At 58.2% G+C, this 22,278-nt stretch overlaps 3 protein-coding genes across 10 annotated transcripts; 2 read left to right on the top strand and 1 right to left on the bottom strand.

Annotated features, from left to right (window-relative positions):
• Nucleotides 1-112: 112 nt before the first annotated feature.
• On the bottom strand, nt 113-9,682 carry CCDC71 (coiled-coil domain containing 71). 5 transcript variants are annotated; one of them, XM_065687042.1, is made up of 3 exons: nt 9,588-9,632; nt 7,521-7,593; nt 113-7,421 (listed from the first exon to the last, which is right to left on the bottom strand). In XM_065687042.1, exon 3 carries the CDS (start codon nt 7,358-7,360, stop codon nt 6,176-6,178), a length of 1,185 nt encoding a protein of 394 aa, XP_065543114.1. In that variant the 5' UTR covers nt 7,361-7,421; nt 7,521-7,593; nt 9,588-9,632; the 3' UTR covers nt 113-6,175. The 5 variants fall into 5 exon arrangements, with proteins under 5 accessions (XP_065543114.1, XP_065543115.1, XP_065543111.1 ...); XM_065687043.1 differs by lacking the exon at nt 9,588-9,632 and adding an exon at nt 9,090-9,471; XM_065687039.1 differs by lacking the exon at nt 7,521-7,593 and having other exon boundaries at nt 9,588-9,682.
• A 58-nt stretch (nt 9,683-9,740) lies between these two features.
• Nucleotides 9,741-13,591, top strand: LOC136018109 (uncharacterized). Of its 3 annotated transcripts, XR_010614242.1 has the most exons (7): nt 9,741-10,003; nt 10,076-10,461; nt 10,995-11,155; nt 11,519-11,651; nt 11,735-11,799; nt 12,436-12,828; nt 12,978-13,057. XR_010614242.1 is itself a non-coding variant. In XM_065687046.1 (6 exons), exons 1-6 carry the CDS (start codon nt 9,856-9,858, stop codon nt 13,093-13,095), a joined length of 1,011 nt encoding a protein of 336 aa, XP_065543118.1. In that variant the 5' UTR covers nt 9,743-9,855; the 3' UTR covers nt 13,096-13,189. The 3 variants fall into 3 exon arrangements, 2 of the variants coding, with proteins under 2 accessions (XP_065543118.1, XP_065543117.1); XM_065687046.1 differs by lacking the exon at nt 12,436-12,828 and having other exon boundaries at nt 9,743-10,003; nt 12,978-13,189; XM_065687045.1 differs by lacking the exons at nt 11,735-11,799; nt 12,436-12,828 and having other exon boundaries at nt 9,749-10,003; nt 12,978-13,591.
• A 432-nt stretch (nt 13,592-14,023) lies between these two features.
• Nucleotides 14,024-18,179, top strand: KLHDC8B (kelch domain containing 8B). Of its 2 annotated transcripts, none has more exons than XM_065687655.1 (6): nt 14,024-14,134; nt 14,754-15,218; nt 15,972-16,136; nt 16,300-16,524; nt 16,739-16,840; nt 17,545-18,179. In XM_065687655.1, exons 2-6 carry the CDS (start codon nt 14,852-14,854, stop codon nt 17,739-17,741), a joined length of 1,056 nt encoding a protein of 351 aa, XP_065543727.1. In that variant the 5' UTR covers nt 14,024-14,134; nt 14,754-14,851; the 3' UTR covers nt 17,742-18,179. The 2 variants fall into 2 exon arrangements, with proteins under 2 accessions (XP_065543727.1, XP_065543728.1); XM_065687656.1 differs by having other exon boundaries at nt 14,033-14,060.
• The last annotated feature ends 4,099 nt before the right edge of the window (nt 18,180-22,278 follow it).

The raw sequence follows: 22,278 nt of genomic DNA, 5'->3' as shown, positions 1-22,278 counted from the left end.
GGGGGGAACTGGGGAGAAGAGGCAGTGGTGGCCTGCAGCTGAGCACACCCCACATGGGAGATGCCATTCCATGGAGCTCCCGGGAGCCAAAAGAAAAGCCGGACACGCTGGGTGGTTCTGAGCACCATTTTACTGAGGGGCTGGCCACCTGCTAGGACTTCAGAACAAAAAATTCACTTCATTTAAGAGAAAAGAAAAAGACAGTCTGTTTCTTGTCCCATTCCCTCCAAAGAGCGGAATACTACTGTCTTCTCACTAAACAATGCCATTCCAAACTATACAACACGGAGCGTGGAGCAGCCCGGCTTCAGACTCAACATTAAATAGTACTATAGCTTCGGCAACATTCTACACCAACAAATGAGAACAGGGAAGAGTTCACTCGAGAACAAGATGGTCACTTGTTGGAGATCCACCACGGAACAGTCTGGTCCTCGCCCTCCCACGGGCTGCCGGCGCTGCTCCATGGATGTCACCCAGGATCCCGGAACGCCGGAGGATGCTGCAGCCGTGCCGGCGGCACCGGTCCCAGCCTGAGCAGGTCGTGGAGGAGGCTCTCTTAGAGACGAAGGTTGGTAGAGGTGAGGGTGAGGGATCCAGCAGTGCCCATCCAGAGCAGCTGCTGTGGCTCTGCTCAGGAAGCGCTGCTCCTTGGGAATGCTGCACCGGGAACCAGGAGGAGGGAATGGCATCGCGCACTGCGAGTCCCCACCACAACACCAATGCTCAACCCATCCCATCGCACCCCATCCCATCCCATCCCGGGCAGGATGGTGGAGCAGGGGAGGTATTTTGCAGCACCTTCTCTTCACAACAGCACCACGTGCCTGGGTGGGTGTGTGGGAATCACCGGACTCCCACAGGCAGGGAAAGGGTGAATTAAGACAAGGAGAGCCCCAGGTGATAATAAGGCCTTTAAGGGACTCCCCAGGGCAAGGTCCAATCATCCCCCCCAGGGGAAGGTGTTTGGGATGCTCACCAGAGAATCCTACCCCCCATGAGGGTGTCCCAGGGGTACAGGTCTGCATCTCTCACCTTCCCCATGGCCACCCCAGTAGGGCCAGTCTGTGTGACCGATGAAGGACAGAAGCCAAGGGTTGGGAGGGGGCACCTGCCCCAAAAGGGCACCCCCAGAGCCTGTGTAGTGCTGCCAGGCAGGGCAGCACAGGCTCCTGCAGCAGGTGGAATGGAGGCAGGGCTATGGCACACCGCAGACCTGGCTCCTGTTTGCACATCTCCTGCTGCAGCAGAAGCAGAAGCTGCTGGTGTCTTTGGTTTTCCCTGATCCCAGCTTCTCGCTTTGCCACCACATCTCCTTGGTGTTCCTAAGCAAAGAGAGGGGTCTGGCCTTAGCACCATGGCTTTGGAGGCAGCAGCTGGCCAAGCTGCCAGTGTCCCACATCCGGACACCCCTTCACTCAACACCCTGCTCATCACCCCTTCACTCAGCACCCTGCCCTAGTGGTGGCTGTCCTGACATCTGGGACCAGCAAGGCCCCTGGCACCTTCCCAACAGCAGGAATGGGCTGTAAGAAGAGGGAAACGTGATCTTGGTACTCTCTATGAGAGTCCCGAACAGCAGGGCCTGGGAGCAGCCTGCCCTGCTGCCCTCCCCAGGGGTGGTGCCAGCCCATCCAGCGCCCAAAGCCAAGCGCTGCAGCACTGTCAGGAAGGTGCGAGGTGCCCCAGAAGAGCTGAGGCCACCTCAGCTCGTGGCACTGTCCCCATCCGACCACAGGAGCAAACGGGACAGAGCCACTTTGAGCAGTGAAACAGGAACTGTGGATTCCACAGAAACCAACCTGCTCGAGCAGCAAGTGCTCCACATAGCCCAGCGCTGACCCTGCCAACCACGCTTAAAACAAGGATCCTCCCATCCTCAGCTTCTGGGAAGCTGAGACGCAAACCTGGTCTGCATCCCCACACATCCCCTGTGCTATGGCCAAAGGCCCAGCTCCCACATAGTGCAGGGAACTTGGACCCAAAGTGATTGAACAACTGGAGTGGCTGCTCCTCCATAATGCTGGCAAGGTCTGGCCATGAACACAGCACAAGTCAACTGCAAGGGCCCAAATTCTGCCTACAAGCCCAAAACCCAAAGCCCTCCAGACATAGCAGGAGCTGGGAGTCTTCCACCAGCTCCACTGGTGGAGAAGAGCTGCTGGTGTATGAGGGGAGCACGCCTCCTCCTCCTCCTCGCACTGGAACACCGCTATTGGGCTACAAACCAGGAATAACGAAATAATCCTTTCTTATTTTGCAGAAAAGTGACTAAGGAATTCTGTACAAGCTGGCTCTGGAAGGGGGGGAACCAACCAGTCTGGAAGCAGCAGCAGCACCACACGGGCTGGCTCGCAGGGAAGAGGCCAAGGAGAAACTTCTCCAAGTCCAAGCGGTGGCAGATGGTGAAACGTGATCAGAGTGGACATGAGCTTCAGAACGCTGCTATCAATTAACAATGTGATTTCAAGTGCTATCCGATGCCAGCTTCCCCTCCAGCGCCTGCGGGGCGAGCTACTCTCCCCATGGACATCTGAGGCACGCAGGAAGCTCCAGGACCTTGTCTGGTCGAGGCGAAGCACAAGCTCGTGGTTCTTGGCAGCTGAATAAAAGGAAAAACGATTCCCAAAACCATCAGCTGGATGAGCAGCCCTTTGACCGCTGGCTGAAGCGCTTCTAGAAGTGACGGTGGCACAAATCCATGCAGTGAGAGCATTCCTAAGAGAGCCTCCAAAGCTCTCTCGGCTGTCACAGTGCCCAGGAACAGCACAGGCCAGGTTAGGCACTTGGATGAATTCAAAGTGACTAATACAGAAACAGGTCTGAACGACCTGCACGCAGCAGAGACCACAGCACCCCAGGCAACGCGTTTCTGTGTGCCCTGCCCTGCTGTGCAGGGCCCTGGAAGGCAAGTCTGCTGTCACAGAGTAACATGGGGTGGAAGGGATCGCTCTGGCTAGACCAGGTCTTAGGCAGCCTCTTGCACATCGGTGTTGAAGGTCCAGGACTCCAGGAGCACCCAGACCATGCCATGAGATGAAGGACGCCGGAGCCAACCACTGGCAGGCTGCAGGCACACATCTGCCTGCACTGGACAGGCAGCAGTTGATGACATTGGCGCCAGGGGCTGTAATGCCCCTCTGTGAATAACAAGCTGCAATCAGAGAATCACAGACTGGTTTGGGTTGGGAGGAACCCTAAAGCTCATCCAGTCCCAACCCCTGCCATGGGACACCTTCCATTAGAAGGATCTAGAATCTAGACTGGAATCCTTCCAGCCAAGTTCCCAAATCACCTGCAACGGGGAAGAGGAGGCATGAGGAGGGCAGAGCATTGAGCTCCAGTGCTGCCCAGAAGCACAGGGCCCTGCAGCCTGTTAAAAGATGTGCAGAAGGGCTGACAGAGACTGGACTAGTGATGGGCAAGTCCCGGAGCACTGCATGGGGCGCTCACTTCCCTTACAGCAGCCTCAGTGGCACAGAAGTGTTTGTAACACTCATCTCTCCCTGTGGAACAGAACACCTCTTGCTGCTGGCCTGGGAAGGACATTACAGCCAAGCATTTGCAGAACTGAGCTCAGTGCTGGGAAAGGCATGGCAGCACTAAGGCAAGATGTTCTGTTGGATGAGTTAAGCAACAGCACAAGCCAAGTCCCTGCCTGGCAAAAGCCCAAGCTGTGAAAGGCAAGAGGTGATGGAGGAGAGCGGGGAGGCAGGCAGCAGTGCAGCTGGGGGAAGAGACACCGCGAAGAGGAGGGATATGGCCTCAGGTGCTCAGCTTCCTGCTCACGCTGGAGGAAAAGCCCAACCCGAATCAGCCTGGTTGATGCAGGGTTGTTTCCCCACCAGAGGCCGGGCTGGGATGTCTGTGCTGCATGAAGAGGCTCCAGAGGCAGCTCTCGGTGTCCTTATAAGGGGCTGGGAAGAGGGAAGCTGCTGAGCAGCCTGTGAGGCAGTGATACCACAGGCAGGAGCTCAGAGCACTCCTCGGGAACAGCCAAAAAGAGAAACCGCAGTGCGAGACTTCCAGACCTGGCATTTGGGAGCGTGGGAATGAGAAAGGTCTGAAGGAGCTGGAGCAAAAGGGACAAAGCGATTTTTGGCTGGTTAACAGTGACAGAAGGTCCCTGTTCATCCAGCACCACGTCAGGACATGGAACTCTCTGCCAGGGCATTTCAAACCACAGAAGTAAATATTTCCTCCTCGTCCGCAGCCAACCAGCGGCATTCACAGGTCAGTCCCAACCACTGCAAGTGATGAGCTCTGACAGCAACGCAGCACAACCACACAGAGCCCGAGCATGGGATGCAGGGCCTGAAATCGGACCCCGAGGGAGAACCTCCACCCTGCTGTACCCGGGTGAGGAGAGAGAACCCCGGCTGTGCCCTGGGACACTCATCCACCTCCTCTCTCCTCTCTGTGCCAAGGTTTTCCTCTCTGAGCTGGGGATCAGACACTGACCCCTTTTACAAAGCACTGAAATGCAGCCAGGTGCTAGGGAGAGGCTGGAACGTGAGGAGCTGAGGCTTCCCAGGGGAGCTCATCCCTTCAGCCAATGTCCACAGAGATTACTAGATCAGATAATGGGTATTTGGAGCTGGTGAGTGGATTACTGGCCCAGTGCTGCAGAGCCTGGCCTGATGCTGCCTCCTCTGTCCGAGCCACCAGGTTCTGCTTCTGCAATCTCCCAACGCAGATCATCTCACTGGAGACAGTCCCTCCCAGGTGACAGTGACAGCACCTACTGCTTCAATGTGATGTTCCTCCTAGAGCTCGCAGATCCCTCCTGTGGAGAGCAGACCCGACCTCTGCCAGCGCACAGCCTGTGTTCGCATGATACAGCATCCGACGGCACCCCACAGCATCCGACTGCATCCCACAGCATGCCCCCGGCGCAGGAGGCTCCACAGTTCCTCCTGGGGATGCGCAAAGCCCGCGCTCCGGGAGCTTTCACACCTGGCACACACCTTCTCACAACATCCCAGATGGCACAGCAAAGCTGCCACCCGTCACAACACGGTGCTGATCTCCCCTCCTACTGCTTCACCCCCACAAACCGACAGAGAGAAACAATCTGTTTAAGTGCTAGCATCAATTCTGTCAAATCTTTTGCTTTTCTGCTTTGATTCAGGCTCAAGTACCCCACCGAGCCCTGGGAACAGCAGGATGTAGGTAATACATTCAAACGCAGCCTGTGTCTTCTCTACCTAGACCCTGCTCCTGAAACATCCAGCAACAGCAATGCAGTCACAAGGTGAGCAGGACACTACACAATTCCTGCTCACAGCTCCAGTCCTTAGGCTCTGACAGTCACAGTTCATGCTCTATGGCTGCAGCCGGGGTGCAGGAGAGCGGAACAACACTGGTGCTGAGGAGGAATCGCTCGTTGGAGGCAAACCCCTACCATGAGTTCAGAGCTTCTGCTACCAACAAACACAAGAGGCACCTAGAGAATTGCAGGCAACAGCCCCATAACACTCCCCCCCTATGCAGAGGTAATACCAAAACCGTGATTAAAACTATAGTCAATGATGAGCTGGTAATTCTCCAAATTGCTTGGCATTTCTAGAGGCAAACAAGTGGCTACAGCTCTGCCTGCCTCTGAGCTGCTCAGCAGAGCCCAAAACAAGCTGTCACAACACTGGATCACAGAGAAATCCTGGCACCTTCCAACAAAACACTGGCTGAAGGGGAACAAAAGCTATGAAACCCAATCCCAGAGGGATGGGAGGAGTGCATCTTCCCACAGCTCCTGGGCCATGTGCACATATATGGATATATAGATATATAGATAATAAAGTTATAAAATTTGACCAAAATAACCCCAGTAAATGTACAGCTTGAAAAAAGAGCAATATCACAGTGCATCAATGTCATGAGAAAGTCCCAGGTCCTCCCCCTGCACGAGAGCTCTGCCTGCCACGTCCTGAGGTGGGAAGCGAGCCCTCCGACCTGCTGGGCTTCTGTCACCATCCCCAACGGGTCCTTGTGCTTCTGCAGTCAGCTCTGCAGAGCAGACGAGGCAGGAGCAGCACGGGAGCAGGCTGCTCTGTCTGCAGGTCAGTTAACAGGTCACCCCCAGGCACCAGAGCTCCAGTCTCCAACCTCTCCATGCTCTGGTGCTGGGCTCGTATTTACTTACTTACAAAAGGAGAAAGTGACAAAGTGGAGACCCTCAGGGGACGCTGTGAGCATGGGACAAGGGCTGAATTCGGATCACGGGGGATAGGTTGACTCTAAGAATCTTCTGTGCTCTCCTCCTCACTTCCTCATCAGAGGAAGAGTTGCCCACCTTGATGGCCCGGAATTTCAGCAGGTTCAAAGTGCTCTGAGCCCGGCGAGGTTTGTTTCGGGCAGGGATGGTATTTGCTTTCTTCCTCTGTGGTGCTTCCCTCGCCTCTGTGGCTCTTCTCTTCTTCTGCCCAGTGCCCTCCCGGTAGGTGCTGTTGTCCTTCCACTCTGTTTTCCCCACCAGAGCTTCCTTATCTTTGATTTTCAAGGTCTTGGCCTGCGCTGTTGCAGTGCAGCCCTGGGACGAGCTGCCTGTGACTCTCCCGTTGAGGACTCCCGAGGCTTTGCAGGCATTGCTCTCCTGCAGCACTCCACCCTTTGGTCCCTTCAGGAGATTTAAAGCCAGGGTGGCAGAATCCGGTGCTTTCTTTACCAAGCGCTTGTAGCCCTTACCCTTGGTTAGTTTGGCTGCTTTGCCTGAAGGAAACTTCCTGGGGGGACTCGAAGCCTTGAGGAGTTTAAGATCCGAGGGCGAGATCCCAAGACGCCCTCGTGTGTACTTGGACTCCAAACAGGACGCGGTGGCTTTCAGCGGCACCAGAGCTTCCAGAACCACCGACAGTCTCATAGCTGGATACACATCAGGATACATGTTTGTAGGGAAGCCCACTGCTGCAGCCTTGGATGTGCTGGATTTTGTCTGCTTCAAGGAGCTCAAGAGGAGATTTGTGGAATCCCCTTTTGGGACAGGCTGAGTGGAGACTTTCAGAGAGTTCACTGGCATGCTGGTGGGCTCAGCAGGCACCTTTGCTACAGCTGTGTTGTTTCTGGTTGGACTCTTAGTGGTGCTGGCACAGTGCTGGGGACTGCTCTCTTTTGTCTGAGCCGGTGTGTCTGCTGTGCACGAGCTGTACCCGTACACATCCTTACTCCTCAGAACGGTGGGCTGGTAGCCCTCCTCCTTCAGGCTCTGAATGAAGGCCACCAGCTGGGTCTCTGTGTCCGAAAGGTCCTTGGACATGGGGTTGAAGACTCGGAGGGCTTCCTCCAGCACTTTCTGTCCTGCAGAGGAAATTCTTGACCAGGAATGGACAGCTTTTTCTTCCACATTGTTCACTGCAATATTCATGGCATTAGGCAAGCGGGTGCTTTGGAAAGGTCCAAATTACTGTGAAAACAACTCTTGACACCTCAAAAGGAGAGAGAAGATAGTTAGCTCAATGCAACTGAAATCAGCTCGTGGTTTTAAGCAGGGACCTGAAACTGTTAAGCCAGGTATGGCTACTCACAGACATCAGGTCAGATTCTGGGCATCACCCACGTCAGAAGCATCATCAAGAAAATCCTGTCACTGATTTCTCTCTGGAGGAAAACCAAATTGTCCTGAATATATCCTCAACCCTAAACCAGGATTTCAGGCAATCCCATCCAACCCAGCCCAGGACAAAGGGTTCCAATGGTTAATGCAGTAAACTCTGCAGCTTGTTCCCACTTTGAGCTTGACACACCCCAGCTCTGGGTAACCAGATCTCATTCTCCTTTGGTAAAGCAGCCCTGAGAACTGAACCCTCACTGAGAACACCACAATGGAGCCATCCCAATGCTAACAAGCCTGAGTACCTCAAATCTATCCTGGCATCACATTCAGTTTTCCAGCTTCCTAATAGATTCTGCTCACAAATTGATTCTGAGTCCCTGCCAAAGCTGCAGCATCCTCCTGGAGACCTGGCAGGAGGGCTGGAGGCTCTTTCAGCTGCGCTTGTGTCGATGCTAAAGGCTGTGGTGAGGCAACACCGCGCCTTGCTGCTCTCTTGTTTGAACAACGGTCTGCAGCTCGCTGCCCCAGCAAACTGGTGTTGATCCAGGGGCACTCACTGCCAAGGGAGCAGGAAGCAGGAAACTCAAGCAGGGCGGTGAGAAGGAAACACACATCACCAGGGCCAAGTGTACAATGGCCTGAGGGAAAACACTGGGATCACGCTCAGGGCACTGCACAGCTGCCTGCCTGGGGAAAAAGAGCTGGTTATTGGTTCAAATATACAACAGGCACTGAAGAGGAGGCCAGAGATGCAGCCAGGAGGACTCTGACCCTCTCACACCGAGTTGGTGGCCTCACCAGCTCCACTGAAGTTATAAAATCTTCAGTTTCAACAATACCTCTGAAAATAACAAGGATTTGGTGAAAAACCCTTTTTAGGGAAACAGCGAAGGTGTCAGAGACACTATGAGAGAGGGCACTGTGCAGGCAACAAAGCTGTGATGGAAAAGTTAGTGCCTGAGCAGAGAAAGGAATGAATCATATCCAATGCTCCTCACGGACCTCCGGGAATACCGGCCCCGGAGCGGCCACCAGCGGCACAGGCAGGGAAGGGTCAGAAGCCAAAGGAGCGGCAGAAGGGGAAGCACAGGTCAGCAGTGGGTAAGAGCCTCCACATGACACACTAATCCCAGTCAAGTGCTCTGCGGACGTCACAGGGATTTGGAGGAGGATAACGCAGGGAATCTCCCACGGCAGAGGGCAGGCAGGCAGGGAACCAACGGAGCCACGGCCCGTGTCACAGCCAGAGGTGAGATTTGCCACCTCCACAGGGAACAGGCGAAGCCAGCAGGGTGTAAAGCTTAATCCTGATCTGGTAGAGGGGGAGAAGCACAAGGAACAACGGGCTACAGAACGGATCTTCGGGACACCACAAGGGCCACTCAGATGCTGCACACAGAGGCTGTGACACCCACGGGGAGGGGACCCCTCAGCATCAATCCGCTTTGGTCGTGTTTTGTGCAGCCCGAGCTGCAGCTGGAGCGAAGCTGCCCACGGGCAGGCTCAGCCCCGACGTCCGCCCAACACCAAGAGCCCTCACCTGAGCCACTGCCGGGAGGACACGGGGCCACTGCCCCACGGTGCCAGCGCGGGGTTAAGGCCCGGCTGTGCGGGCACGGAGCTCTAGGGACGGGCCCCGCGGTGGCTCTCACGGTGCTCCGGGCTGGGGCAGCCTGGGGGGGACCCGGGGAACCAGCCTCTCGCCATGGCCCCCCCCGGCGGAGGCGATGCCCGCTCCCGAGCGCTGTCCCGCACCCCCCCATCCCCAGGCCGGCTCCGGACGAGCCGCCGGTAGCACCGAGGCCGGAGGAGGCGCGGCGCGGGCCGAGCCACGCTGCCCGGTGCTGCGGGGACGTGCTTGGTGCACACAGCGGGTGCGGCCCGCGCCAGCTGCGGCCGGGGGCTGAGGGGAGCAGGGGAGGAGGAGGCGGGGGCCGGGGCGGGGCTCCGCGGCTCCGCCCCCAGCGCCCGCGGCCACCGGCTCGGCAGCGCCCCCGCCCGGGAGCGCGGGGCCCGGGCACCGCCGGCCCCAACCTACCGGCCGCCGCCAGACCCGCCGCTGCGCCGCGACCGCCGCTCCAACATGGCCGCCCGCGGAGCGCCGGAACCACCGCCCCTTTCCGCTTCCGCGCACCGGGGACACGCCCCCCCCCCAGTGTCCATGGTAACGGCGGTCACGGCGCCGGTGGCGGGCGGGGGCCTCCCGGGCCGGCAGGGGGCGCTGACCGGAGGAAGGGGCGCGGGCGGAAGTGGCGCCGTTTCCAGGTAACGGCGGCGTGGCCGGTGCCGGTGCCGGTGCCGGGGAGATGAGCAGCGGATCTGGCCGGCGGCTGGTGCTTCACGTGGATCTCAACAACACGGTGGTGGTGGCGGACACGGTGTCGGGGCAGGGCCCGCGGGCGGCCCTCAACAGCTTCCTCAGCACCGTCACCTGGGGCCGCGCCGGCGCCGCCGGTGAGCACCGGGGAACCGGGGCTTGTGAGGACCGGGGACCGAGCAGCGGCTGAGCCCCCCCTTCTCTTGCAGGTGAGTGGCAGTGGGTGAGTGAGCGCCCGTCCCTGCGCCCGCCGTGCCCCGGTGCCCTCAGCTACTACAGCCACCACGGCCGGGACCCCGCGTTCACGGAGGGGGGCCCGGGCCGGCGCTTCCGCAGCCTCCACGCCCGCCACCTGCAGCTGCTGGAGTGGCCGGGCCGGCCGCACGAGGGGCTCTCGGTGCAGGGGGACCCCAGCAAGCGCTACCACCTCCTGCTCCCCGCCTTCCTCCGCCTGCTGGACGCCCTGCACCGGGACGGGCGGGCCTTCGCTGTCATCTTCAGGACGTTCGGCACTGACCTGCCCCGCGCCCTCCGCGCTGTCAGCTGTGCTCTGGAGGGGCAGCACCCCCAGTTCCCTGCGCTGCGGGACGTGGCGGTGAGTGGTACCCGAGGGCACGGATCCCCGCGCTGGGATGCTCTGCTGACACTTGGCTGGCTTTGCTGTTTAAAACGCCAGTGAGGGAACACAGTGGCTTCTTGGGATGGAGCCGTTAGCAGTAGGAAGCACGTGTGTATATGGATCCTGCTGGGAAAGGGATCCTCTTTGGGTATCCCAAGTCGGATAGAGCATCCCTTCTCTTGGAGAGGGGCTGCTGCAGCGGAGCTGATCACAGCCATGCTCTCCCCCTGGCAGCACACCACCAGGAATGCTGGGAGCAAGATTTGGAAGCTGCCTCAGTTGTTCATTGGGGTATTCTTAGGGAATAAAGATTGAAACATGGGCAGTGTGCAGCAAGGTCATTCCCTCACATCCCAAGGGAGACGAGTTTTGGTTGGGGGATTCCACACTTCCTGTTGTTTTGTCCCCAGCAGCATCCTCCCATGCTGTGCTGGTGGGGAGCCTCCAATGCACCAACCAACCTGTCTGCTTTGGCAACCTTTCCTCTCCCACTCTCTGTGGTCCTGCAGCTCCCTGTGGACCTCACCCCTGGGCAGATACGTTGCAGCAAGCGGGAGGTGGTGCTGACAAGGGGAGCAGAGCGCCTGACCACCCGGGAGGATGCAAGAAAGCTTTACAACTACTTCAGCTCCTTTGAGGGAATTGGTGGCTTCCAAGACCACTTTGACTGGTGAGAAACAGGGCACTGAGGTTTCTTCTCTCCTGTGATTCTCAGAGCTTCTCCTGCTCTGGGGTAGCTCTGAGTTTTGAGGTCCTTACACTGTTGGGGGCCCTATCACTTGCATGCTCCCCGCTTTGCCTGTGGGCAGCCTGATGGGGCTCTAATAATCTTTCCTCAGGCCTTAGTTTACCTACTGTTTTTCTCCAAACACCCCCTCATTTGTCACCTTGCTGCAAAATGTCCCTTTCCAAGGAAGCAGGAGCAGGCAGAGGGACAGGATGGTCTCTGTTGTTGTTGTACCTGACCTGCCTTTACCAGAGAGCTGTTCCCCTCTCCCTCCCTGACTGCTCCTTGTCCTGCTCGCTGCTTCAGGTGGGCCAGAAATCAGTTCTCCTCCCGGGGTGGGAAACCCCTGTGGATTGACCCCCATGATCCCAGTGTTCACCACATCTTCATCGATGACAACATCCGGCTGGACGATGCCGACACCATTGTTAATCCTCAGGTAGGGCTGAAGGTCCCTCCAGTGCCTGCTGCCTGCGCTGTGGGGTGTCCTGATGAGCCTGAACCCCTGTTTCCATCTGGAAGGTGACAGTGCTGGTGGGGAATGGAAGGGGGAATGCTCAGCAGGATTTGCCAGGCAGGAGGGAGAGGTGAGAAATGTGAGAGGTGAGCCCAACAGATATTCTGGAGAGTCAGCCTTGTTCAGCCTGGAGAAGAGAAGGCTCCTTAAGGGGAGACCCTAGAGGAGCTCCAGTGCCTAAAGGGGCTACAGGAAACCTGGAGAGAAGCTTTGGACAAGGGTCTGTAGGGACAGGACATGGGAATGGCTTTAACCTGCCCGAGGGGAGACTGAGCTGAGCTCTTAGGCAGAAGCTCTTCCCTGGGAGGGTGCTGAGGCGCTGGCACAGGGTGCCCAGAGAAGCTGTGGCTGCCCCATCCCTGGCAGTGCTCAAGGCCAGGTTGGACACAGGGGTTGGAGCAAGCTGCTGTAGTGGAAGGGGTCCCTGCCCGTGGCAGGGGTTGGAGCTGGATGAGCTTTAAGGTCTCTTCCAACACAAACCAGTCTGTCACTCCGTGGTTCCACAAAAGCTCTCCCAGCTCATGGATCTGTAGCTGGTGGCAGGAGCTGTCACTGCCTGGAGCAGACCTGTCAGGAACAGGCTTTGGTCTGTGCTGTGCCTGTTTCCAGGGAATTACTGCGGGTGGCTCTGCTGCAAGTCTGAGGCCCCTGTACACAGCAGCGTGTCTGCAGTGGCTGAGCGTGGCTCACACAGCTCCACTTGCAGCATTCCAGCCTCAGGCTGATTCCCTGATCAAGGAGTTCCTGCTTTCACCATCTGCAGCCAGCACAGCAGGTCAGTGGGGCTGCTCAGCTTGTCTCAGAGTAGCCATGCAGCCAGCACAGGGCTCCCCTTGCACCAGATCAGACAGGTACGATGAAGCTGTGGTGGCAGCAGACCTCGCTGGGTCTGGGTGACACCCAAAGCCTTTGCAGCCATGATTGGCAGGTTGGACACCAGCTTCCCCTCCTCATCACCAGCTCTTCAGGGCTGTCCCTGTGTCAGTGACAGTGACAGAGCAGCACTGGAAGGAAATAGATTGTCAGGTGGCCTTAGGGAGAGCCGTGGTAAAGATCAGAAGGTGAATTCCAGTGCAAGAGATCAAAGGAAGAGCTGCAGGTAGAGCTTCTCCTGGGGTCGGCTGCTCCACAAGAGCTGTTTTCTTCCAGCTGCATGGTGTGGTCTGTTCCATAGGGAAGCATGGCCCATGGGCACTGCTGCCCATGGAGGGTGCGGGTGACTCTGTGAGCTGCTCTCTCCCGTTGCAGGTGTTCTTGGAGCGGGGCAGCCACAGCCCCCAGCGCGTTCCCACCTCGGAGCTGTACGATGTTTGCCTGGTGCAGACCGACCTGCTTCAAGCCATTGCTGACCAGGACTATTTCCTGAACTGTGTGAGGAGGTGCGAGGAGAACTACGACCGTTACCTGGCCTGCAGGGAGGAGGACACCCCGAGCCAGCAGTGGGATGGACGGTGATGCCTCCTCACAGGGACGAGGGGCTCTGGACTTGGAACACCGCCTGCTTCCTGCTGTGCATAGGCAAAGTGCGGAGCTGGGCTCTTTGAGCTCTCCCCATTCCGATGCGTGATGTACCTACATCTTCCTACCAGGAGCCTCCATGCCTGAGCACGAGCATCCTGGGAGTTTGTGTGATGGGATCCCTGGAGGAAACGCCTCTCCTTTCCTTGGCAGGGCCATCCCACCATGGGAGCAACACAGACATCCATGCAGCATTCACACCTCTATTTCCACTGCCGCGCCGGTGCCTGGTGCAGGGTGGTGTTACCATCAGCACACCCGAGTGCTGTGGTGTCCTCCCCAGCAGAGCCATCCAGGCCCTGTCCCTTCTGCCTGTTTTTAAAGCAAACCTTTTTAGCTCGTTACTGGTGTGAGTTTCCTGCCTGGCCTCGGCTGTGCCTGTGCTTGTGGGTGGGAAGTGCCTTTCCTGGTGTCTTCATTCACGGGGCTCAGTCGAGTAGGGACAAAAGTGACCATAGAGGGTTTGGGACCTTCCTGATGCCACAGAGACCCCAGTAAGGACGTGCTCAGAGTGGGACCAAGCTCATGCTCCATCCCCGGAGGTGGTGGCAGGCAGAGGGTCCTTTCCAGGAGGGGACGGCCACTCCATGAGCCCGGTGCTGGGGTGGCACCGGCAGGCGCCGCGGGGTGTCTGCGGCTCCTCATGGGCACGGCAGAGCGGCAGCACCCCGGGGGGGCCGGGCGGCGGCGGGGGAGGGCCGGGGCGGGCGCGGCACCGCCTCCACCGGCAGCGGGCGGGAGCGGCGCGGGCGGCGGCGCGGAGCGGCGAGGAGCGGAGCGGAGCGGCGGGGAGAGCAGCGGAGCGGGCGGGAGGTGAGAGCGCCGCGGTCCCTGCCCCGCTCCCGGCGTGCGGGGGTGCAGCGGGAGCCGCGGGCAGCAGCCGTCCGGTGGGTGCGGGATGCGCAGCGGGAGCGGGAGGGTCGGGGGATCCGAGCTGTGCAGCCGGAGCCCCGCGGAGCCGGAGCACTGGGGGATAAGGGCCATGCACCGGGAGCCCCGGGGAGCGGGAGCCCCGGTGGGTGCAGGCTGTGCACCGGGAACCGCGCCGAGATGGAGACCAGGGTGCGGGAACCTCGGGGAGCAGGAGCCCCAGTGCGTGCAGGCTGTGCACTGGGGCACTGTGCACCGGGGAGATGGAGACCGGGATGCAGGAACCTCAGAGAGCAGGGGCTCGGGGAACGGGAGCCCTGGTTAGTGCAGGCAGGGAGCCTCGGGGAGCCGTGGGGAGCGGGAGCCTTGGTGGTTGCAGGCAGGGAACCTCGGGAAGCAGGAGACTCGCTGGGTGCAGGCAGGGATCTCAGGGGAGACTTGGTGGGTGCAGGCAGGGAGCTCTAGGGAGCAGGAGCCCAAAGGGGACAGTCAGAGGTCCCCAGGGTGCAGGAGCCCAGAGGGGACAAGTGGGGAGCCCCAAGAAGCATGGATCTGTCACATCACTGGAGGTGCTGTTTCACCGGGGCCGGGAGATTCGTGGGTGCCTGTGTGCTGACCCTGGTGCTCTCCCCACAGGAGCAGGGTGGGCAGAGCCGGGCCAGGGCTGAGCCGGGCCGGATGGGTGGCACGGTAAGGCCAGGGCCCGGGGACCCCCGGTACGGCTGATCCGGCCCATGGCGGCGGGCGCCTTCGCGTGGGCCACGTTCCCCTCCATGCCCACCCAGCGCGTGTACTGCAGTGCCGCGCACCGCGACGGGCAGCTCTTCGTGCTGGGCGGCTGCGGCGGCAGCGGCAGGGCCCTGGGCACCGCCGAGCTGCTCGACCTGCCCGCACAGCGCTGGACCACGCTCCCGCCACTGCCCACGCCAAGGGCTGGTGCTGCTGCCCTCGCCCTGGGCAAGCAGATCCTGGTGGTCGGTGGTGTGGACGCGGCGCAGAGCCCCCTCGCCTCTGTTGAGGGCTACCACGTGGATGAGGGCAAGTGGGAGAAGAAGGCGGCGCTGGCGCAGCCCTCAATGGGCATCTCAGCTGTGCAGAGAGGTGAGGGATGGGGCTTGGATACAGCTGTCTGGAGAGGTGGGGATGCAGGTGTCAGGGATGCTCGGGTGGGATTTGGATCCTGCTGCTGCTTCGGATGCACTACGAAGCTTTCACCCAGCAGTGAACTTGCCACTTAGGGGCAGGGTTATGCTCCTGCCTCGTCAGCCCTGGTGCAGGAGGTGATGTGGAGCATCTCCAGCCATAGGAGCCTGCCCCAGCGGCCCTGGCTGGGAGCAGGCCAAGCACCCTGCTCCAGCCTGGCTCAGTGTTCTGTGCATTGCACACACTGTGAATCCTGCCCAAACTTTGCTGAGCAGAGCCCGGGAGGCTGGGGTTGGTGTTCGTATGCAGTGCCCATGTCTGCTCCCTGGCTGGGGATGCTGTGAGCGGAGTGGGCAGGGCAGAGGGGACGGCGGGGCAGCGGTGGGAGCGGAGCAGGATTTGGCAGCATGGCTGTGTTGCCATGGTGTCTCCAGGGAGATGGTACTGCCGAGAATAATTAGAGCCGATGGCCTTGTGCTCTGCTCTGCGTCTGATGGATGGGGCACAGAGAGGAGCAGGAGGGTCCCAGTGGGGTCAGGGCATTGCTGGGCTCAGGCCTGACCATACTCACTGCTCCCTGGCCACCCCAAAGCAGCAGCCAGCCATGGGGCTCAGCAGCACCTGTGCTGCCTGCACTGGAGGGCATGGGGGGGCACACAGCCCCATGGTGCTGCCTATAGCCCGCCCCCCTTACTGTCACCTCTTTTGCAGATGGGACCATCTACGCCTTGGGGGGAATGGGTGCAGACACCTCTCCCCAGGCACTGGTCCGTGTCTATGAGCCGGCGAAGGACCACTGGCAGCCCCTGCCCTCCATGCCCACCCCCTGCTACGGGGCCTCCGCCTTCCTGCAGGGCAACAAGATCTTTGTCCTGGGTAGGTGCCCCCCGTGTCCCTCCGCTGCCTCCCTGGAGCAGGGGGTGACCTGGTGCACCCCAGGGTGGCTCCGTGCTGCCCTCCCATCCCTGCACTGCATCCAATGGTCCCATCCTGCTCAATGGTGCCAGCTCGGGGCAGTGGCAGCAGCATCTGTGCACAGGGGGCCGGCAGGGCAAGCTGCCCGTCACTGCCTTCGAGGCCTTCGACGTGGAGACGAGGAGCTGGACGCGGTACCCCAGCGTGCCGAGCCGCCGTGCCTTTGCTGCCTGCGCCATGGCCGACGGCGTTGTCTTCAGCCTGGGCGGGCTGCAGCAGCCGGGGCCACACAACTTCTATTCCCGTCCACACTTCGTCAACACCGTGGAGATGTTTGATCCTGCGCAGGGTGAGCTGGGTGGGGTAATCCCTGTGCTCCTGGCTGCCTCCCTGCGTCTTGGTGAAGGGTGTCCATGCCCAAGGGATGTGGTTCAGTGGGGATTCGAGCATCAGCCTCTGCATCCATAAAGAGCTGTACCCTGTGCTCCCTGACCCAGGGGTGTCCTGGCATCGGTGTGCAGAGAGGAGCCCGGTGGGTGATGCTCACACCCTCTCGCCCTCAGGTGCATGGAGCAAGCCGAGCCGTGGTATCCGCATGAGGGAGAAGAGAGCCGACTTCGTGGCTGGCTGCCTGGGAGGAAGAGTGGTGGCTGTGGGTGGCCTCGGTAATGCCAGGCACAGGCGCGTGGCCATGTTCCCATCCCTGTCCTTTGTGGCACATCGCTTACCTTCATGGGCAGGTTGGCTGTGCAAACCATGGGGGTACTGCAGCACCCTCTGCATTGTGTCCCTCCTGTGCCCCCCAGTGCTGGGGGCTGCTACACAGTTTGCCCGCACTGAGCTTATGGCCCTGCTCGTGTGCAGCACACCATGCTCACACAGCCCATACCAGCTCAGCCCCGCTGCACAGGGCTGCAGCACTGCATCCCTCTCCTGAGACCTAGGGAAAGGTTAGTGCTGTCAGTCAGCAGCAAGATTCAGCAGGAGGGAGCCTGGTGCCAGCCACAGCATCCCCACTGAACGCTGCAGACCCATCCAGAGCTGGACATCCAGGAGGTGATGGGGAAGACAAGTGGTGCTGCCTGGATCCCTGCAGTGTGGTGTTGCTCTGAGCACTGCCATAGCAGGAGCTGCCCTCCCTTATCCCCCCGTGCAGAGCCAGCAGCACAGCATCATTTCCAGCAGCAATCCCTTTGGAGATGCTGCTAATCCTCTTGTGCTCCTGCTAATTGCCTTTGAGATCACAGAGCCCACACAGCCCAGGGCTCAGGGCTCTGCCTGGGGCATCAAAGGCATGTGAAGGATGAAAGGCAGAGCCAAGGGTGTGGGTTAGGACTGTGGGGCGCTGATGCCGTTCTGTGTCCCACAGGGAACCAGTCCTGCCCACTGGACTCAGTGGAAGGGTTCAGCCCCTCGCAGAAGAAGTGGGAGCCACTGCCACCCATGCCCACAGGCCGCTGCTCCTGCTCCAGCTGCCCGGCGCCCAGCCTGCTCTTCGTCATCGGCGGGGTGGCTCAGGGCCCCAGCGGGGCCGTCGAGGCTCTGTGCCTGCGCGAGGCACCCTGAGCCAGGCCCCAGGGACCAGCCCTGGCCGAGCACCAAGTGCCTGAAGACGGGGACAGGGTGTGTGAGTACCGGTGCGTGCGGGTGACCCGGCTCCGGTGTGTCACCGTCTCATGGCGCTGGGCGCCGGAGCAGCCATGGTTTCTCGCCGTGCCATGGAATCACCTCTGGGCTCCTGCAGCGCTGTGGCAATGGAGCCTGGGGTTAAAGCCTGCCTGGTGGGAGGGCTGTGGCCAGTGGCACATAGGGAGCAGCGGCGGTAGGACGGTCGCTGGCCACGCTGCCCTGTCCGTGCCGCGGCATGCCCGTGCCCTGTGTGTAGCAGTAAGTGCTGTGTCGTCGTAGACCCAGTCGATGTCTCATGTAGCACAGAGGTGCCCTGTAGCTCAGTGCCTAGGAGGTGATGTAGCACCTCGAATAAATGAAACACGTGGAGTTTTACCCTGCTGGAGTTGTGTCATCCCTGGGTATCCTGCTGCAGGCAGGGATATGTTGCAGTCTGTCAGGAAGCATCCTCCAAAGGGACCCTGTGCTGTGCAGCAGGGACGGCTCTTGCTCTTTTCCCCACTGCCAGGGTGAGTGGAGCAATGTGATGCAGGGATACAGCCCTCCTTTTGGAAAGCAAGAGCTGAGCAGTGGCTGTCCTGCCTCGATACAGCCTTGCTCCTGCTTGGCCTCTCCTGCGGGTGAAGGGGCAGCAGGGGGTGAAGGCAACAGCAGGAGAAAGGCTCTGTCAGAGGGAGCAAGGCTGCAAGAGACGGCATGGAATGGCGAGGGCTGCCAGGATGATGAGAAATAAGATGAGATGCTAAATGATGACAGGGCTCCTGGACCCCATCCAGCATCACAGCCCTGTCCCAAAGGACACAGGGAGAGCTGATCCAGCTGCGTCCAGCTCGCCTTGAATGCTGCATCTCCTGCTTCTGGCATCAGGAAGGGAAGGTAAGCTCTGTTCCAGTGGTGTCTGTGGGTGATATTTAGGCATGCACAGTGAGACCAGTGGCGGGTGCCCCCCAGTTTGCAAGCGCTCTCCTGAACTTTGTTGGTTTTGGCTCCACGCAGAGAGGGATTTGATCTTTCACTGATAGAACATTAGAAAGATCTCACAGGTCTGAGTAAATACCAAGTGTGGATGCCTGACCTTTTGGAGAAGACATCCGATGTGATCCTCGGGTGGGTAGCAGGGCCAGAGGGACGGGAGGCTGAATCCCAGAGTGGTGTGGCACATCCAGCACACTGCTGGGGCAGGCTGTGCCATGTGAGGGGAAAGTTGGAAACGATTCAGAGGAGAGCATCCACAATATGGTTTTAGTGTTGTTGCCCCATCACCTCTGCTGCCCACCCAAGGGCAGTAATCACCAGGTCTGTCCCAGTGCATTGCATGGTCTTTTGCCAGCATTCTGGGAAGAACATCCTGGGATACCTGGACTGACAGTACCTCGGCTGAAGCCATCCCTGCATCCGCCTCTGGAGTTGCCATAGAAACCACCGCTGTGCCAGAGCCAGCATCAACAGGGAGCCCCAAATTAGCGATTGAGCCATACTCAGCAGCAGGATGCGCCGGCAGCCGGAGGTCAGCAGCTCACTCTGTGCCGGGGGCTGGACAGAGGGACCCCTCCTCTAAGCATGATTTGTCTCCAGCCCTCTCCTATGAACACTGCAGCAGAACCCCATTTTCACAGTGTACCCTGACCTGTGCTCAGCCCTGCTGGGCTCTTCCTTCCTGGGGTCCTGGAAGGTGACAGACCTCTTGGTGCCACCTCAGTGCCTCTCTCCTCAGCATGCCAGCCCTTTCCAGAAGCCACCGAGGCACATAACTTCAGTCCCATCAAAACTTTCATCACGGGGCACCCTAAATCACGGAGCGGTGTGGAAATGCTGGCCTGATTAATAAGCTTTTCCCACAGGAGCATCGCACGGACGGGATAAATCAGACGCTGAGTCACTCCAAACTGACACCCCTGCATGCCAACTTCACTGCTTGCCCTGCTGCTCACCAGGTGCTCGGCGCTGCTTTATCCAAATCCAAGGCACTGACAAGTGCAAAGAGGTGGGAGATGCTGGAGGGGAAATCTGTGGCTTGAGAGCCTCTTGCCATTGGGTGTTTCCAGTTGATGGTCCCTACCCTGCCAGGGGCTGGTCCCTCTCTCAGCAGCATCTTGGCTTGTGCACATGATTGCCTGGCACATCGAGCCACAGCAGTGCTGTTTGGCTGAACACTAATCCATGACTTCTCCTAAAAGTGCAGATTTCTCCTTTTCTACCTTCACGTTTGGGCACAAGACCAGGATCTCATCCAAATGAGGGGAAAAGAGCAACCAGGACCATGGCCAAGGACATCTTGGGATGGATGGAGCAATCTTCAGGCAAAGACATGGTGTTTCCGACCACCTTTGGACACTGACACGTTATTAATTGAATTGCTCTTGCGAGTTTCTAATGAAATGCATTACAAAGAGAAAAAGAATTGAGGAACACAGCCCATATATTGCTGTCTGTCTCCTGGCAGCTTCTGCTAATTCTTACTAAATGAAAGGCTTCAGGTACCTGGCCACACTCCCTAGCACTAGCAGCACAGTCTGTTACTTCAGATAGAAGGAGAGCCACAAGCCAGCGCCTGGCAACACGGCTAATCTCCCCGGAGCGTGTTATGGATGGGGGGACTGGCACTGAAGGTAGCTGTCAGACCTATAATTAAAACAATGTGTTTCCTCATAGGAATGTCTTTCCATTGTCAGCAGAACTACACCAATCTCATTTATCATACTCCACAAACCAGGAAGCTCTGGCCACACCAGAAATAGGAATAGCTCAGTATAATAGCCTAAAATAAGGTGCTGAGCCTTATCGCTGGTGTGCAAAGAACTGGCAAATCCTTTCCTAAGGGCAGTGGAATTGCTGCAAACAGCCACAGGGCACTACGGTCTCTTCTGAAGGGAGTTCTGGGCCAACTTTCCAATTAGGAGCAATAAAATGATGGCAAACAGCCATTTACGATGCAGGGCTCTATAGGTCCTGGGTGCACAGCAAGAGTCTTGGCAGCAGCACCGGCACCAATGAGCTGCAGCAGTTCATGAGCAGAACAAGGGTCTGTTTACTCAACAAGCACAATAAACATCAATGTTCCCATCAGCACAGCTCCCTGGGGGAAGATTCGCCTTCCAGCCCACGGCTGCCTTGGACAACCTGGCCATTATCCATTCCCTGAAGTAGAGACAAGATACAGGCTGTGATTCCTTGCTCCGGTCTTAGCAAACCAACCTGTTAGAGGTGCATCGTGCAGCTGAGAGTTAAGAAGCCGCTGAGAATGTCCTGGGTTTAGCAGTAGCAGTCAGTTTTTCTCCTTCTGAAAAGGAAGACTGCAGATCTTCCATCCAAAGGGATCTTTCCCTTCTGATCCGCAGTCTTCCGCCTGGTCTCATGAGCGCAGGGACAGGGAGGGTAAAAGAATGTCTCCTGCACAGGTTGACCACCCGAGAAGGAGAAAAAAGATGTGTAATTGTTAAGCACTTTTTTTATATACCTCCCAAAGTATAAAGGTGGCGACCCCACTGGGAACATAAGCCAGATCAGTTTCGTGATCAGTGATTCTATTGTATTACAAGTCATTGCCATAAAGTACAATGAGACAAGAACCTTAGCCCATGCCCCACATTTGAAAAACACTACCACAGCAAATACCGGCTCTAAGTAAGGTACGATATACTGAGACTGTGAGATCAAGAGGAACAACTTTGGGAGCCAATAAATCAGCATTGTGACGAGTGACTATTAATCTAAAACAATGAACGCTTATCACAAATACGATTAGACACACTCCAGTCAGATCTGTCGTTAATCTCAACCCCTCGTGCCCCACGTTGGGCGCCAAAAAGAACTGTTGTGGTTTAAACCCAGCCACACAGCTTGTTCACTCACTCCCCCCCCTTTCTCTCTCTTTCTTTCCTTCCCCCCCCTTCCCCACTCCCAGAGGGATGGGGAAGAGAATCGAGAGGATGTAACTCCCCAGGGGTTGAAATAAGAACAGCCCAGTAACTAAGGTAGAACACAAATCACTACTGCTACCACCAACGATAATAGTGATAAGGGAAATAACAAGGGAAGAGAATACAATACCACCCGCTGAAACGAGCCCAACCCCCAGAAGAGAGCCCGTGCCCCTCCGGGTAGCTCCCAGTTACCTCCCTGGGCATGATGTACTGTGGTATGGATACCTCTTTGGCTACTTTGGGTCAGGTGTCCTGTCTCTGCTTCCTCCCGGCCTCCCTTCCTCCCTGGCAGAGCATGAGGCTCAGAAAGTCCTTGGTCAGACCAAGCATTACTGAGCAGCAACTAAAAACAATCGGTGTTATCAGAGCTGTTCCTAGGCTGAAAGTCAAAAACACAGCACTGCACCAGCTGCCAAGAAGGAGAAAAATGACCGCTACTGCTGAACCCAGGACAGGGATAAAACCCAGCTCTTTATAGCAGCCTTTGCGCTGCAGCGACAAGCAAAACCAATGCAGCCAAGTCACTCCGAGAAGTTTGTTATGGGTAAAAG

This window comes from Lathamus discolor, chromosome 7 (genome assembly GCF_037157495.1).
Source record: "Lathamus discolor isolate bLatDis1 chromosome 7, bLatDis1.hap1, whole genome shotgun sequence".
In the NCBI taxonomy this organism is placed as follows: Eukaryota; Metazoa; Chordata; class Aves; order Psittaciformes; family Psittacidae; genus Lathamus; species Lathamus discolor.
This window is presented reverse-complemented; position numbering and strand designations above follow the sequence as displayed.